The 16,973-nt window shown below is 41.3% G+C and overlaps 1 protein-coding gene across 3 annotated transcripts; it reads left to right on the forward strand.

The window, feature by feature from the left end:
* The first annotated feature begins 227 nt into the window (after positions 1-227).
* Positions 228-15,675, forward strand: st3gal3a (ST3 beta-galactoside alpha-2,3-sialyltransferase 3a). 3 transcript variants are annotated; one of them, XM_053853679.1, is made up of 11 exons: positions 228-416; positions 1,041-1,180; positions 6,249-6,291; positions 6,568-6,660; positions 8,110-8,204; positions 8,840-8,903; positions 9,520-9,615; positions 9,746-9,932; positions 13,498-13,644; positions 13,981-14,127; positions 14,447-15,675. In XM_053853679.1, the coding sequence occupies exons 1-11, from the start codon at positions 331-333 to the stop codon at positions 14,552-14,554; spliced, it is 1,206 nt and encodes a 401-aa protein (XP_053709654.1). In that variant the 5' UTR covers positions 228-330; the 3' UTR covers positions 14,555-15,675. The 3 variants fall into 3 exon arrangements, with proteins under 3 accessions (XP_053709654.1, XP_053709655.1, XP_053709656.1); XM_053853680.1 differs by having other exon boundaries at positions 268-412; positions 14,447-15,674; XM_053853681.1 differs by lacking the exon at positions 228-416 and adding an exon at positions 436-950.
* The last annotated feature ends 1,298 nt before the right edge of the window (positions 15,676-16,973 follow it).

Consider the following 16,973-nt stretch of genomic DNA (forward strand, 5'->3'; position numbering starts at 1 on the left):
CCACTATTTTTTTCATAGCGGCCTCTGAACAATGTTGAATAAACGTCACATATTGGCACCGGAACCTCGCCAAATTTGTTTTATTGATGCGCTTGTTTTCCATAATTTCCCATCCGAGACCGACCAAGGCAATTGATCCGTTTTCAGAAGTTCTTTGCTGCATGTAAACGTAGGCAGCTTTAACCGTGGCGATGCGCGCTGAGACGCTCCTCCTGCTCAGAGGCGTAGCGAGCGGACCAGTGCTGCTTGAAAGCAGGATGCTTTTGTATTCACCGTTCTCGTAAAACGATGAATGAAATATGGCTGTTGAGTTAATCCCCAGTCCCCTTAATGTTGGCCGATGCCTACGTAAGTGTCGGCGGGCGACACGCAGGAAGGAATCGGCGAGCGTCTCCAGGTCAACTTGAATATTGTGAGTAAGTGTCTGTCCCTAGCCTGCCTGCTAATGTAGCCTGCCACTCATGTCTTTACCGGGGACGTGTTGCTGCAAAGGTGGCGTTGTCATCTCTCTCTCTAGCTGGGGTGATGTTTTATTAACCTTATCTCCCTAAAGTCGGTTGGGTTTGACACTTGCGCTATTGACGTGTGAACTGCATTCTGTGAAGCAGCAGACGTCGCTAGCTGCTAGCTTTAGAAACACGCTACTCTGACCGTGCTGACTAACGATGGCAAGTGTTGGAGGTGGATGCTGTTGCTGCTCCGTTTTCACGTCTTTATCATGCGTTCATACGGAGGTGGATTAGGGCCGCTGGCGTTATGGATAACACGGATGGACTGTGAAGGAGACGGATGTTTACCGTTATTGCAGGCATCTGTCTTCAACAACACACGAGTCTCTGAAAGGATCATGTAGAGCTTGAGATAAGTGATGGACAACACGGCTCCACAGTGAGGATGTGTTGAGCACGCGTTTAGCATCACTTGGATCGTTACAAATCAAATCCCAGGAGGTAACAGACCAGATATCAGAGCAAAGCAGCGGGGCAGTCTGGGGTTGTTTGCTTGTCCTAACCTGATTATGATCCTCTCCTTTTTCCCAGGCTGGCGGTGTCATGTGTTGTAGCTGGCTTGAGAATGAAACTCAGTCGCAACCTTTTCCTGGGCCTGTGCTCCATGCTGGTCTTGGGATATCTCTACTATTCAGGGAGGATCAGTTCCCGAGGCAGGGGATTCAGATCAGGTCAGTGAGCAAGGATGTTGAACTGAACTGATCAGTCTCTCCATCAGCAACCCCATATCTTTGGAATTGTCTGCACTGTGATGTTGATACTGATCCTCGTTCGTGGCTCTCACAGAAATCCTCATCTTCATCTGCATATCTGTGTTTTAACTTGATACCGTCCAAGCAGGCCTCATTTCTGAGCAGCAGGGATGTGAACTTCAGTCACACAAAATGGAAACACTAATACTTATTGAACAGTCTAGCTGGCAATTTATGAACAAGGATTGTATAAAATGTGTTGTGTCAAATGCAGACTAAATTGCTTTCCTCTTACCTCTCATCAGAGATGTTTATTTCAACCCCTCTCTCCTCTCTATTTCTTGTTTGGCTACTCTTCAGCTTGTGATTGTGAAGTGTGCCCAACCTTTTTTAGTTTAACACTTGATAATAAGATTGTTGGCAACCTGGCAGTTTTAGGATCATGTGTTGACTTGTGATCGTTCATGGAAGTATCAGTGGAACTGTAGTAGGAATGCTTTATAAAGTCAGGCGGTTGCACAGATATTCTGACAGTGTTTGTTTCTTTGCGGTTGTTTTTATCCACCATTCAACCAATGATGGTGATGTGGTATGTAACGTGTGAAGAAGTTATGTTTTGCAGACAAAATTGTAGAATTCAGTACGGCCACCGATTATGTCACAGTTCCAGCTGTGAACGTACTTTTCTGCTTCCAAAACAGTCTTTCTCCCATCTGAACACGGTGGCTGGTTTCAAATTACGTTTGGAAACCGGAACTGACACAGAGCTGGTGTAAAAAGCCTCTTGTTGCCGCGTGTATGGACTGGGAACGCTTGAAAGGATCAAAATTATTCAATTCTATTCGTCACTCGCTTTTCAAAAATAATATATAGAACCATGAGCCCCTCACCGTGCTTAAAATGACTATAGCTTTGGATAGGAATACACTAAGCTTAAGGCTTCCTAAGGAGTCAACATCATTGTGGGAACAAAAACTACAGAAGTGAATGTGTAAGCCCTCAATGCATTTTTCCAGATACGGTGAAGTTAAGAAAGGCCATCCATCTCCATAAAGAGGGACACAAACATCAGTCGATTTATTGTAGGCCTGTCACATTATTGTCACAAATCCCTTTAAGTTGTAAACGGTTTGTATAAAGATTAGACAAATTCTGAGGGAAAATTGATAAACAATTTGTACTCAGGACCAAAAACATTGACCCTTAATGGCATTAATGAGTGTAATGGGAAAAAGGAGATCAGAATGGAAGGGTGTGACGGACCCTGCTCACTGGTGCTGTCACAAGGTGAGGTGTGGTGAAAGACCCATTTAGTTTGCTCAGGGCCACTGCCTCTCGCAAACAAAGTAGACCAGAGGACACACAGAAATAACCTGCTTGTCATATTAGGAATATTGATAGTACTTGAGCTAAGAGAAAAACAAAAGCTCTCGGTTGTGCACAGAACCAACGATGAAAACTGGGATGAGCTATTAAAATGTCTCAGCCTCTAAAACTTCAAAAATATTCTGGAGTAGGGAAATGCAACTGAACATAAATGCCAATACACAAATACATGGGGAAAGTAAATATAACTGTACTGTATTTAGGTTTAAATGTATGACTGGAAAACAAAAGCAGTCATTTATTACAAGCTAAAATTACATTTATTTTAGCTTTTTGATCAATCTATTAAATAAGATGTACGTTGTGTAATCTGTGTATGGTAAATGTCAATGGGTGATGTTTAAATAAATGCAGCTATATATATATATGTAAGACACTTGTCATTTACTGTTGCATCTCATGTTGTTGCCATAAAATATTTCATTAACATATGTAGAATTTTCCTTCACCCGCATAGTGATTTAGGTATATAATATTGAACATGGGAGGATTGATTCAGGCTAGATAAAGGGAACGCGAGCGTTCCTCATTTTGACTGCGTTTTACATTTCAGCCACAGAGGGGAGCTCCTCTTTTAGAATGGCATTATGAACGACAGGCGCAGTTGGGAACTCACTGAGCTCAGCAGCGCCATTTGTCCTGGCAATGCGTGACCCTGTGTTTTTAGAGAGAGAATATCGCAACCAACTGGGGAAAGTTGGTTTTGTGAAAATGGTAATTATCTAAGTAAATAACTTCCTACGTTAAGTGGGAATCATATCCAAGGAAAAAATGGATTTTGAAAAACCCACTATTTTTAACTGTAAATACTAGAGATAGGAGTTTTTTTTTAGTTGACAATTTGAAAATTGAAGTACTATAGGGAAACTCCACCTACTCCATCTCACACTGTGATGTGTAGGCTTGGTTTGGTTTCTAAACAAATCTACCTGAGACATCTTGCTTCACTTTACACATCTGACTCCTGTTATTATAGCAACACGCTTCTTCCAGAAGTTTAACTTCTTCTCAACTTGTGATATTTAATAAAGGAAAATGAGTTCTCCACCTGAGGCAAAGCAGCATTTGCTAGCAATTTAGGAAATGGCTCCATCGGAGGGTGGTACACTGACAGTTTGGATGAAATTCTGCCCCAGAAGTTCATTAAAAGGTTGTTGCTCTTTACACTTTAAGCTAGTATCCATTTTTGATGAGGAAAATAGTGTGCCAAGAGCAGCAGCTTTGTTTGTTACAGTCAGGCTTGACCTTAAACTGCAAACGTTTAAGTGCAGTTAAGGAGCAGCAAAGCGTCAAGCTTTTAGAACTAATCTTTTAGTGGTCATTAAGCCTCTAGTTGCCTAGTCATGTTGTTGAGGCAGTTTAAAATGTATTTGGTGCTCGTAGGTAGTTTTACTGTTTGATTTGTTTTGGATGGATTTTTTTCTTTGTTCATTATCCATTCACTGGTTCGAACCACATGATCTGCACTAGCATCTTTTGTCAGAGTTATTATGCAAAGTGAGCCCAACCTTTTTTAGTTTAACACTCGATAATAAGATTGTTGGCAGCCTGGCAGTTTTAGGATTCACGTGTTGACTTGTAAGATTAGTGTTGAACCACAGTGGACTGATGCAAAACTGAGATCACATATATACTTTTGGTGTATCCCTAGTTCCAGACTGAAGTACAGTGGTACCTCGGTTTTCAAATGTCCCGGAATTGGAACAAATCGGGGTTCGAACAAAAATGTTGAGATTTTTTTGCTTCTGATTTTGAATGAAAATCCACAACTCGAATGCCCCCGAAAAAAGCTGGAAAAAACATAACGTGCACGGACCGATCAGCTGACCCATGACGTGCTTTGTTATTGTGTATAACGCAGCCTCTGTATGCAGACGTGTCCCGTTGGCTACATTTACTGACTGTTTTTTCTTCATGTTGAGGTGTAAAACCTTCCCTGTCTCCGCACTGGACTGTGGTATAGTGTCACAGGGGAGGTGCTCGCTCTCCACACCTCCGAGGCTGGAGCGCACACTCCAGGGTTTGATGTCCTGTTGTTGGCTGGAGCTGGGACAGGGATGAGGGCGTTACTTGGTTTATGACTTTGTCACAGCCAAACTGCACAGAAGCGCACATTCAGAGCTGGACACGCACCGGGCACCTCTTCACTTCTGGAGAGACGTCACTCACTCGGCAACCCCTCCCACATGCAGCGGCCACACACATAGAGGAACAGCGCACCTGCAGCAGACACTCTACATTCACTCCTACAAAAGCCTATTTTAAGGCTTGGAACGCATTATTTCTTTTTCCATTCATTGTAATGGGAAAAATCAATTCAGATTTCGAACAAATCGCTTCTCGAACGGCCGTCTGGAACGGATTGTGGTTGAGAACCAAGGTACCACTGTATAAAGCAACATCTTACTAGTTTAGTAACTACAGTACTAGTGGCAGCCCTTACAAATGTCATTTCATTTTAATGTCATTAAAAACAGATGTTTTTAATCCTTCAAAAAACGAAAATTATAACAAATCTAAAGCAATTTTTATATTTATTACAAGCTGGATTATCACCAATGTCAATGTCACCTCGTATCACCAATGAAACGAACACTAGCTAATATGCTATGGGACCTCTATGGATACTTGTATTTTGCAGACAGAGATGTGGATAACATTTTCCCAGTGGGACCGTCAGTAAAATCAGGTATAAGCCGTGTCTTTAATTTTGCAGCTATTTAACTACGACACTGTGATCCGGTGTCAAGTGTTGTAAAGCGGTTCTCTTGAGTTTTGCTTATTTGAAGGAAACTCTGAAGCCGTTCGTCATTTTAGTTTCTGTTCACAAATTTCATGAGCATAGGTGAATAGACCTCTGACCTTAGCAGCCTCATCTTTAACACTCCCACCCACTCTTTCGTCCATACGCCATCCCATGCTCTGCTTTCCTACAGACTGAAAACATCTTCCTAGTTCTAAAAAAAAAAAAAACCAAAACAAAACTGATAGACTCGACTACATGTTGAATGAAAAAGATATGTTAAGAAGATATGAAAATAAAGCACTGAATAACAAAGGAATATGAATATGGTAAGTATGTACACATTCATTTGATAATGATTGAATAGTTAAGTCAAGCAGTTGAACCTTGTTTATGAAATTTGTAGAACTCCTTAACAATAATTTGCTTTTGCTTATAACAATATTCTTTGCTGGCGAGCTGAATTTCCACTTCACCTGTCAACTGTTTCTGGACAAACTGACCCATTCCTCATCCTCACGTGTGGATAGTGCTTTTGTTGTCATGGGAGCACAGGGAAGATGAGCATGTCCAACGGATGTTGTGCTGCTAACTGAGCATTATATTTGCTCAGTTTCCCACTCCAAAACTGTCGAATGGCTCTGTTGATGGTTGAATCAATCTCTAAAAAGATTGTGAGCACAGTTGACTGTGTTTTATAAAGTACTGATTGGCAAGGATGACAGATGAATCATGCTCCTCCTCTCCTCCATATAATGACAGAAATGTGAAATTTCTGTGGCACTGACTCGCACAGTGCTGCTTGTGGAAAGTAAATTATGGTTCTGATGTGTGTATTTTGCTTTTATTTTTGGGTTCAATCCAGAATGAGCCATAAATCCTCGTAGTCTTTAAAGTTGTTTCTGTCCTGTTTTACAGTGTACGACCAGCAGGGTTTCCTCCTGAGGCTGAATGCAAGTTTGTGAGTATATTGCTTGTCTTACTGTTAGGTGTGTTTGTCAATAGCTATATTTTAATTTACTTACATTTTATTTTAATTTGTCCCTCTGCCAGAATGGACCCACCTGAGGGTGTAAGGGTTGGCTCGTAGGGAGTCAACATTTCCACAGTGTATTCTGAAGCTTTACTAAAAGGGTTTTAAAAGTTATGCAAGTTAACGCCACAGGGGATTGTATCAGTATTGCCATCATGGGCTGCGTTGATGTCTATCTGTTGTCTGTCTCTTCATGTGCTACAGACCTTTGGAGCTGGTTTACAAGTATGGCAATCTCAGCGAGGGCACATGCAAGCCTGGCTATACAGCTGCCAAGATGACCGCTATTTATCCAAGGTAGGAATCTTGTCAGAATTATACAGCCCTAAGCACTTGATATTGCTTCCAGTGGTATAGGTACACTTTCACTGGCAGGACCTGTAATAAAGAACATAAATTGTTTAGAGTTCAACTTGTAATGAATTGAGAAATTGGAATATGAAACTTACTGCACTAACCTCCTCTGCAGACTTAGTAAGTCTGAATCGTTTTATGGAATGCTGCTCTCTTAGGACAGAGTGGTATGGGAAGATCGCATTCCTGGGTTTACATTATTAAAGTGCGGCTTAGTTCTCATACTATAAAAGCCCTGCCACCTGCAAATGTTTGTCTAGTATTTTTAAAATGTATCGGAATATGATGTGGTTCTAAGTTTAGACCAGTATGAATTCAAATCCTATTTTTGCCCTCCTCTGCTTCACTCATGTCCCAGTGCGTGAGAAAAGCACCACCCAGTGCAAACCTCCAAGCCTTCATACTGTGTCACTAGTGAAACATGCTTGGAGAAAGCTGTAAAAATATCTTTTTTCTTTTCTCATGAGAGAACGGTGGTACGATTTCAGTCCATTATAGAGTTAGAAAACCCAAACAAAGGAAAGTGCGAGAGACGTCCAAGTGTGGCAGATGAAACTGCTGCCCTTAGTTCAAATCAGAATATGAATGAATTGATATTCACCTTTTCAACACTTTAATAATTGTGTGTGCAAATTGATTTGTATACTTGCCTACAAATTAGAGTGATGAAACAAAGGTCTAAACCTCTGCCATTAGTTGATTTGTTAACAGTTTTTTAATGTTCCTGAAAACCTTTCAATGATTTTGAGGACTGTTAACCATTCCCTGATTATTATTTTGTTTGGACAAATCGGAGCTCATTTGCCTTTTCTGCGGTAAATTACACATCACACTGCACACTTAATGTTTTTCTTGACTTTTATTCTACTGAACATTCTTGTTTGAGTTCATGTCCTCTCCTACGCTCGAGTACAGACGTCCTGTTTAACTTGACAATTCTTTATATACTCAAGGTGGTATTTCATATGAAAGTGGGACATGTGGGTCTCACTCAGGTTAACTTGCATCCCTCCTTGCTGCTCTGTCGTACAGCCACTGATTTATTTATGTTACAATTCCTCTCCACCTGGTTGGAAACAATAGTTACTGGAAATTTGAAAATTTTTCTTGAATGAATGAATCTTCACTGATGAATTCACCACAAATCGCGCTGTGTTAAGCCTTGGGTAAAATCCTCTGCTCCGTCTATGCCCAAATGTTATCTCAGACCAACTTGGTTTGGTGAAGGTAATAGACTGTAGATAAGCAGGAAACCTAATACCACAAATCCTCTTATTGAGGCTGCTATCTGTCTTTGAATCGGTACACCTTACTGTGGGAATGAATATAACAGAAAACACACAATTTTATTTGTCAAACTTCATCAGTTCTTCATTCTTGTTCTCCTGACAGGTTCCACAAACCAGCTCCCATGTTCCTCGATCCCGGCTACAAGAAGTTTTACAAAGTTGGTGACTACCCCCCTCCGTTTGGTGTGAGGTCACAAGGTATGCCCCGGTGTTTCCACCTGAGTTAACCACAAGTTTGAAAATGTCCTCAATAGTGAACAGGATATCATGCAAAACACTGCTGCAGACTGAGTCAACAGTTTAACAACAGAGCCGCTTTTTTCATGAGTGATTTTCTTTATTATCCTAGCAAACACAATGGTGAGAGACAAACTGAATCCAAAGGTAGCTAAAAGTATTAGTGTTTAGTGGTTTCAAAATTGACCAAGCGTGTACTGTTTATTTCATCCTGTTGCCTCGTTGGCATTTTTGCAAGACGATTTTAAGGGACAGATGAGAGAGGCCAAAAAAAGAAGCCTTTTATCATGGAAATTGGTTTCACGTTGTTTACAGCCTCACCTTGTTCACATGCTGTTATAGCATGTGGATCTGTCCCCTGAGGAGTCAGACTCAAGGCTCATTCTTTAATGATTGCATAATGAGTGTAAAAAAAAAAAACCCCAAAAAACATAAGCGTTTGCCCACCCTGTTGTTGGCCCGGACCCCTGCCTCATTAAACACGGATAGCGGAGTTGTGCTCCAAATATCATGCTCAGATGGGGGGGAATGCAGAAAAATCCATATTTGCTCCTCTTTGATTCTGAATTCCTCCCTTTGCTTTTTCAAATCCACAGATGGAGTTATAGATCTTCTTCTGGCAGCCACAAAAAACTATGGTTTGGGCAATGAATTGGACAGGTAAAATTATGCTCCTTCATTCCTCAATTTTGGGGATGTGACATTGGAACCAGATGTTTCACATAAAAATATACAGTTGCAAGCAAAGCAGCTATTCATCATTTTAATGGGAAGTGCAGCCAATAAAATCTTGAATACAGATCAGCACTTATTTTGGGGTGCTATTTGCTTTCTTGTCTAGCTATTTTTCATGTGTCATATATGTGTGATTCCCACAGGGTATTTGCGCACATATATTCCATTCTGTTTTTTTTCAAAATAGTATCTTGGGTACATTGTTGCTCCTTTGAACAACACAACAGAAATGTGCAGAGAAAATGAACAATATTACTGACCTTTCAACTTTGGTCCTGCTATGATTTTTTTATTTTTCGTCAATGACATGGGAACTCAGTTTTGGTTCTTGAGAAAATACATTAATGACAGAAAGGAGTGGTTATGTTCACATGACTTGTTAACTTAAAATGCGGTCATCAAAAAGGAAAAATCTGATCAATGGTTGAGGACTCTGAGAAACTCAGGTGAAATATTGATTGTCCCAAAATATTGGTGATGTCTGTGATGTAATACAGTACAAAATTGCATCTGCAATCTGTTGCACTTTGTGTTTTGGCAGTTTGAGCTGTAAAACCTGCATCATCGTCGGAAATGGAGGAATCCTCACCAACAGGTCGCTGGGACAGAAAATCGATGCTTTTGATGTGGTGGTTAGGTTTGTATACATTTTTGGAATTAAGATTTAGGTCTTCGGTTTCTAAAACAATGACCATTATTTACGCCAGTAACAATATTTACTTGCTTTAACAGTGATATCAATCTTATACCACCTTTACTTTCTTAAGGTTGAATGAAGCTCCTATCAGAGGGTTTGAGAAAGATGTTGGAACAAAGACCACAATGAGGATCACTTATCCAGAGGGAGCTATCCAGAAACCAGAGCTCTACGAGGCTCAGTCACTCTTTGTTCTCTCAGCCTTTAAATCCCTGGACTTCAAGTGGCTGCGGTACATGGTCTTCAACCAGCGGCTGGTAGGTCAGAGATCTGTGTTTCTGAAACATCATACAGTATAAAAGAGAGTCACAATTCATTTTTGTGCTATTTTCTTTGTTGGACCTGCTGGTAAACACCCTCCGATACGCAATAGGGTTGTGCCAATGAAAAAGAGCTGTTTAATCTTATTTTCTTAACATGGGATAAGATGATTGGGCTAGCCTGTTAAGTGAGTGTGTCTACTGAGTTTGGCAGGTGAGGCGGGTCACAGCTGACCCACCCACTGGCAGAAGAAGGTGTGTGGCCGATGGCAAAATGCCAGTAGGCTGCCATTTCAGAGAGTGGTGGCTGGAAGAAAACAATTGTCTCTCAAGAGCCCAAAACCATCTGCGCTATTCTTCGGACATATTAGCCGCATTCATGCTTGTGAATTTACAATCTAAATGGTCATTGTGTTTTTTTATTGTACTCTAAAATAGCACATTTATTTATTGGTCGGTCCTTAGTTCTCATCACTGAAAGCTATAAATACTTCAAACCTTTTTCCAGAGTGTCCAAATAGGAAATCTCCAAATTCAATACCCAGAATTCACTTTGTAGCTGGAGATGTTTCATGTTTCATGAAATCTGGACCATAGGTAATATAGGCACTTTGATGACCAAACTGAAGAAGTAGTAGTTTTAGATGAGGGTGTCGATGAATCATTTTTTGATAGTGACACACTGCTGTTCATTAGACTACAAGTTCCAATGTCTCATTTTAATATCCAGACCACCAGATGGCAGTCAGAAGTTGGAGTAACAGCTTGGAAGCTCAGAAGACATCCTCAAATACATTCACTTCATTAGAGCAGTGACATGCCTAAACTGATTTAATGTTCATTGGTTGTCTATACATTTTGTTGTGGTGCAAATGTGAAACTCCATTAGTCCAAAACCTCCAAGCCTTTTGTTCAAACTTGCAATGATGACAGAACTGTCATGAAGGGTTGAAGTTTCAATGCGCGTGTCCATGTGTGCGTGCATGTTTATATGTGTGCGTGCATGTGTGCGTGTGTTCGGCAGCTATGCTCCTGAAGTTTAATGTTTCTGGGTGCAGGTACTGTTACCACTGATATCTTTAACTCAAGGACGGCGCTGCATTCTCTTAAGGCTATAACAGTGGCACTCCAGCGAGAGCCTCACATCAAAGACAGCACTTCTGACTCATCGTTTTAATATTAGGGTTCAGTGTTGGTGTAGATATGATCAGAGCACATGTGAACTCGTGTGAGAATGTGTGGCGGAAGGATCCATTGTTCAAAATATCATTCATTGCTTACTAATGCTCACCAATGTTGAACTGTTAAATATGACCAATTGAAGGTGATCAAGCGCAAGTGTTTAATAATACCAGTTAAATGCTGTTTCATAATTTTAAATTTTAACTACAATATTGCGGACACATCGTTCAATATATACATAATCAGGTTTACCATTGCCGTTTATCATCCGCTTTCAGTGAGTGTTTTTTACTTCCGTCCAAAAGATGATCTCTTTTATTTTACTTCATTTCAGCCAATCACCCTCCTGCATAGTGCTCTTGTCTCACCCGTGGTAAATTATATGTCTGAGCATAAAGGCAGCATACCAAAGGACTTCCTCTGCTCTCTGTTCTTGGCTCTGGGGCTTTACAGTCACACATGCTTGAGTCGGAGCGTGGTGCATTCCTGCTGCCAGAGTCACTACATAGCTCACCATCTAACCGTCTCATCATGTCTATCAGTACACATCAAATGGAGGCGGACATTCTCATTGTTTTTTTTCTTATGCACGTACATTATTATTTTTATTGTATCCAGTTGATACAGTTTGTGGTTATGGAACCACATTTTTTTTACCGTGAAAAGCATAGATTCCAATAACTCAGTTTGAAATGTGTGGGTCATGTGCTCACTCCAGACGTATAATTTGAGGAGTGCTCAAAGGAGAGCGACACAGTCCTTGTACAGCCAAGCAGGAACTGTGCTTAGTACTAAGCTGGACTTACCAGAGAACATTATGTTCCTTATCTGTATTCAAATATGAGCCTTGACTTTCGTTTTCTCAAAATGATATGATAGGCTGCTTTTATCGTAGACCTCCAGCAGTGCATCTGAGGGTAGCAAAATAGAGTGACGGATGTGCACCTTAAAGTGTGATACCGTAGTTCTCTGACATGATGATGGGTTTGATATATTTTGAAGTGGGAATGGTTTTGAGTTTTGTAATTCATCGTACCTGGCCTCTTCAGAACTCATCGTGACAATGTTTAATGTCCATTGATGGTGTGCTGACAGTGCTTCACGGCCAACTGCAGCTCTTAGTACCTTTTTATTCAGAACTCTGCTGATCATGAACCACAGAAGTCTGTCTGTTGTGTGAATACAATCCAGTCACATTGGATATAACTATCGCTCACAAATTCATTGATGCAGTTGGTGGGTGCGAGTGGCACTTGAAATGTGATGCAGGCTCTGTTTAGGAGGGCTGTTGTTTCCGCCCGGCGCTGCCAGCAGACCAGAGGTGTTAGGTTCTCAGCTCAGCAAGAAGAGCAAATGGTTTCAGTCAGACAGGATTACCAGCTCATCAGTCAGTGACAGTCTTATATTCTCGTGCTCAGCGGGGAAACATCGCTATGTCTATGAGCTAATGACTCATTCCAGCACTGTTTGCTTTCTCTGGCTCGCTCTGTGCCGCATACCTGCTGCACGCCCTGTAACTGTTCATAAAGATCCCTCAGGCCCGACGGACCACTGCTGTTCATTAGTGTAATGGCCTTGAGTGCACTGATACAGGGGCTTCCGTCTTTGTTTGCTCCTCGTGTTTTCATCAGTGTTTTAATGGTGTTGACCTCCACCCCCCGTTGCTTGTGCTGGGGTATTGCTTTCACTGGGCTGCTCCTGCACATTCATACTTTCCACTCCTGTCTCCTCCACACTCACATTTGGTTTGTGCAGTTTCTCGAGGGCCTCAGGGTGAGCATATACAAAATTAAGAACAGAAACATCCCAACGAAAAAAAATCTGTCCAAAAAAAAAAATATATATATATATAGATATATATATAGATATATATATATATATATCTATATATATATATAGATATATATATAGATATATATATATATATATCTATATATATATATTTGACAGATTTATATATCTATATATCTATATATCTATCTATATATATATATATATATATATATATATATATAGATAGAGAGATAGATAGGTTGACCAGTGTATTCTCAAATGTTTTTTTTGAGCAGACTGGACTGCTTTCTTTGAACCAGATCATTTATACAGTGTATATTGTTGTTGTTTTTTTATACCATAATTACCCCCAATGTCTCTATATCAACTCTAATAATTCAAATTACTATAAAACGTAGTTTCACATGAGCTTCATGATGCCTGGATAAATGCAGGTGAAGGCCCACTGAGGGCCCTGGGCTGCACTTGGTCCGAGTCTCATCTAAGGTGAGGGTGGTTTGGGTGCATCACTGTGGTTTGTATTTGTGACAATAAATGTAGTCTGCCATCACACTAACTATACCTCTTCACTCTGTCCATCTCTTAGCATAGTACTGAAGGCTTCTGGAAGTCTGTGGCCCGGTACGTCCCACGGGATCCCAGTGACATGCGCATCCTTAACCCCTACTTCATTCAGGAGGCCTCCTTCATGCTGATTGGTTTACCCCACAACAATGGACAGTTGGGCCGAGGGGTAGGACAATTTGCCTCCTGGTCACTTTGTATTCTGAGAAAAACAGTTTGTGGTTGCATGCTTCATTCAAAGTTGATTCACGAGCAGGTGATCTGGTACCTCTCCTTCTGTCTGTTTGCATCACCCGGGCCTCTGAGAACACACAGCAGATGCACATCTGAAGCCTGCTGAAAACAAACAGCAGTAGCACAGGGTTGATAAATAAGAACCATATGTCACTTTTCAGTGTCGGAACTGTACAATAACAACCACTAATATTCCACTGAGAGAGTTACTACTGTGCATCTGCAGGTCACGGTGCAGGCGACTCCTTCACACTGGCCTCCTCTCTTTCAGAACATCCCCACTCTGGGTGCTGTGGCGATAACCATGGCTCTTCATAATTGCGACGAAGTGGCTGTGGCTGGATTCGGCTACAACATGAGCATGCCGCACGCACCGCTGCACTACTATGAGAAGATCAGGATGTCAGCCATGAGAGAGGTAATCTGTCTGGAGGATGATCCACAGACTCAGGGAACATACATGTGACTTACCGTGTGATGTGAGAGAACTATCTACATGCTTCTCACCAAGGGTATTGAGCTGCATTGTAAACAGTGTGTGTGTGTGTGTGTGTGTGTGTGTGTGTGTGTGTGTGTGTGTGTGTGTGTGTGTGTGTGTGTGTGTGTGTGTGTGTGTGTGTGTGTGTGTGTGTGTGTGTGTGTGTGTGTGTGTGTGTGTGTGTGTGTGTGTGTGTGTGTGTGTGTGTGTGTGTGTGTGTGTGTCTGTGTCTGTGTCTGTGTCTGTCCCTCCCTCACAGTCCTGGACCCACAACATCTCCAAAGAGAAGGAGTTCCTGGTGAAGCTAGTGAAGGCCGGAGTGATCCAGGACTTGACCAAAGGCATCTGTGGAGCGGGGTGCAGATGATGGTCACCATGCCTGTCCTTAGACTTTGCTCGCCTCCTTTTTTGATGGAGGAGAGGGACAGCTGAGGTCTGGATGTAACGCTGCAGCCATGATCGGGAAGAAAGACAGACTGCCCCAAAAACTGCAATTCATCGCAAACCTCAATATTGTAGCTCTGAGTATAGCACGCTTCAGCTTTGGTGAAAGCAAGTTCCTACTGACTGAGAGAGAGAGAGTTAAGGTGCTGCGCTACCAATACCTCTGAAAGTGATCTGTTCAATCATCTGAATGTTGTCTGTTTTAAAAGAAGACTCAACCAGTGTCTTAGTCTGGGTAGGCATTGTGCTGGGGCTGGACATTTGAAGCTACGCTGTGTGAAATGAAGCAGTGACTCTGTGTGTTGCTCGCAGGAGTCTCTATATAATCAGTTCCTGTGTCAAGCTTGCGGCTGCTACTGCAGGTGAATCGTCTCACGGGTGCTGATTAATACTGTTTGCGCCCTTGAAGTTTCAGTTGAAGACATGAATGTATTGTCGCCTTTACAGTTTGCTTTCTGTTTCTGTAAACCAATCAGACAACACTATACTGTACATGTACAACCTGCATGAACAGATTACGGCTTTGCAATAAACCTACAAGTATAAATGGTACATTTATATTCTACACTTATAAGTATGTTCTGGATTCTAGACCCCACTGCACCAGATGGTGATCGATAAATCAGAGGAGCTCTCTGCTGTTTCAGAAATATCATCTATCGTGTGTGTCTGCGTATAATCATGTGAATAAAACTGAATTCTCACCGAGGTTTATGCTGTCTCTGTCCTCATTATTTCTTTTTATGTCATATAACAAGTAGCCTGTTCAAGTCCTGTGTTGGTGGTGCCCGTGTTCTCTACAGCACCAGATGAACATGCTTTGATCGGCATTCGTGGTTTTCAATCTTTTTTTAAGCCACGTTGCACTTAACGAAAATGACAAGTGGCAACCATTGGCATCATCGGTACTCTGCAGTGATCATTCTCTTCAGGAAGCGTCAAACAATCTCAGAAACCGAGTGCATTACTCACAGTTTTCTAACATTAACAAAAGGCAAGCATTAACAAAAGGAGAGAAAAAGCTCACCCTCAAAACAGTATGTCCCACTTTTCACTCACACAAATTATATATATTCTACTGCTGACACTGAGTATATCATCCACTTCGATTTGATTTATAGATTTTTATATTCCTGCTCAGTTTTTTTTTTGAGCAATCCATTCTCTTCGGACCCTTGATCTTCTGACAAGTGCGGGTCGTCGGTTCCACAGGGTCGTGGTCCGAATAAAAATAAGTTCTTCTTTCGCATGAACCAGCTCATCTTCCTCAAAGACACATAAAACTTGCTCAGCTGATATTACTGCGCCTTCACGTTTGGGGCCTCCAGTGATGTTACAATATGACAGCGTGTCACAATGTAATTTATGGTCAGAAATGAAAACAAAATTGTACAGAATCTCTTCCACAGCATTCCAGCTTTCCAATTATGTCTTGATTGAATTGACATCGGTGACTCCTTAAATCCCGATGGTTTTATCATGGTCGGCATCTATTTTCCTCTTCACAGCGAAGACTGTTGGAACAGAGAACTATATTTGAAAACACTGTAACCTTTAATAGTGGGCTCACAACCTTGGAAAGCTGAGGTTCTGAGTGACACGTGCGCACAGAATAACAAGACATACTTTACTATCTGCTCAGTGTCACGCCACAGAGGCACTTGAGAGAGCTAATGCTCTCAGGTGTGACCTGGGTGCACGTTGACCCCTGACCTCAGCATATGCACATGTCATGTATATATAACATCTTTATTGTCAGAGCGCTCACTCACAATGACGGAACTAGAGGGCAGCCGTCGAACAATAATCTATGTTAGACAGGTGATGGTCTAAATTGTGTGAACTTAAGTTCCTATTTTGATAGACAGTCATACTGGATAACTGGGTTATTTGTGTGATGATGATAAAATCTGATTCATTTTGGTTTGAGGGACAGAGCAGATTTTAAAGTGGCAAGAGTGTGGCGTTTAATGAATATGAACAAAAGCGAATGGAAGAAGATGCTGACCAACCCTGCAGAATCTAACCATCAAGTTCTATATCGCACCACTGCAATGACTCCCACAAGATGCAATGCTGGGTGCTCCTTACAAAGAGAAGTTTATTCAAGCTTACTATGAGTATATGTATTTTATACTATAAAATAGCACAAATAAGTATACTTGTACTTATACTCAAGTATGCCAAATGAAATGATAGTATACTAGTTTCTGTAGAAGCAGAAAAGCGAGATAATTTAAAAAGTTGAATGTCCAGCAGGTACCACACCAAGAAGTAAAAATGTTTGGTCAAGTGATTTACAAAATCAGCTGTCAGAAAAAGAATGGGAAACAGCTTGTGTT

The sequence above is a fragment of the Synchiropus splendidus genome, chromosome 1 (assembly GCF_027744825.2).
Source record: "Synchiropus splendidus isolate RoL2022-P1 chromosome 1, RoL_Sspl_1.0, whole genome shotgun sequence".
In the NCBI taxonomy this organism is placed as follows: domain Eukaryota; kingdom Metazoa; phylum Chordata; class Actinopteri; order Syngnathiformes; family Callionymidae; genus Synchiropus; species Synchiropus splendidus.

What these genes read in the sequence shown, in the direction of transcription:
- st3gal3a (XM_053853679.1), top strand. Translation starts at nt 331, where the DNA reads ATGTTGGCCGATGCCTACGTAAGTGTCGGCGGGCGACACGCAGGAAGG. An exon ending in CTGAGGCTGAATGCAAGTTT is followed by an intron (nt 6,292 to 6,567) that starts GTGAGTATATTG and finishes CATGTGCTACAG; the next exon opens with ACCTTTGGAGCTGGTTTACA. An exon ending in TTGGGCAATGAATTGGACAG is followed by an intron (nt 8,904 to 9,519) that starts GTAAAATTATGC and finishes GTGTTTTGGCAG; the next exon opens with TTTGAGCTGTAAAACCTGCA.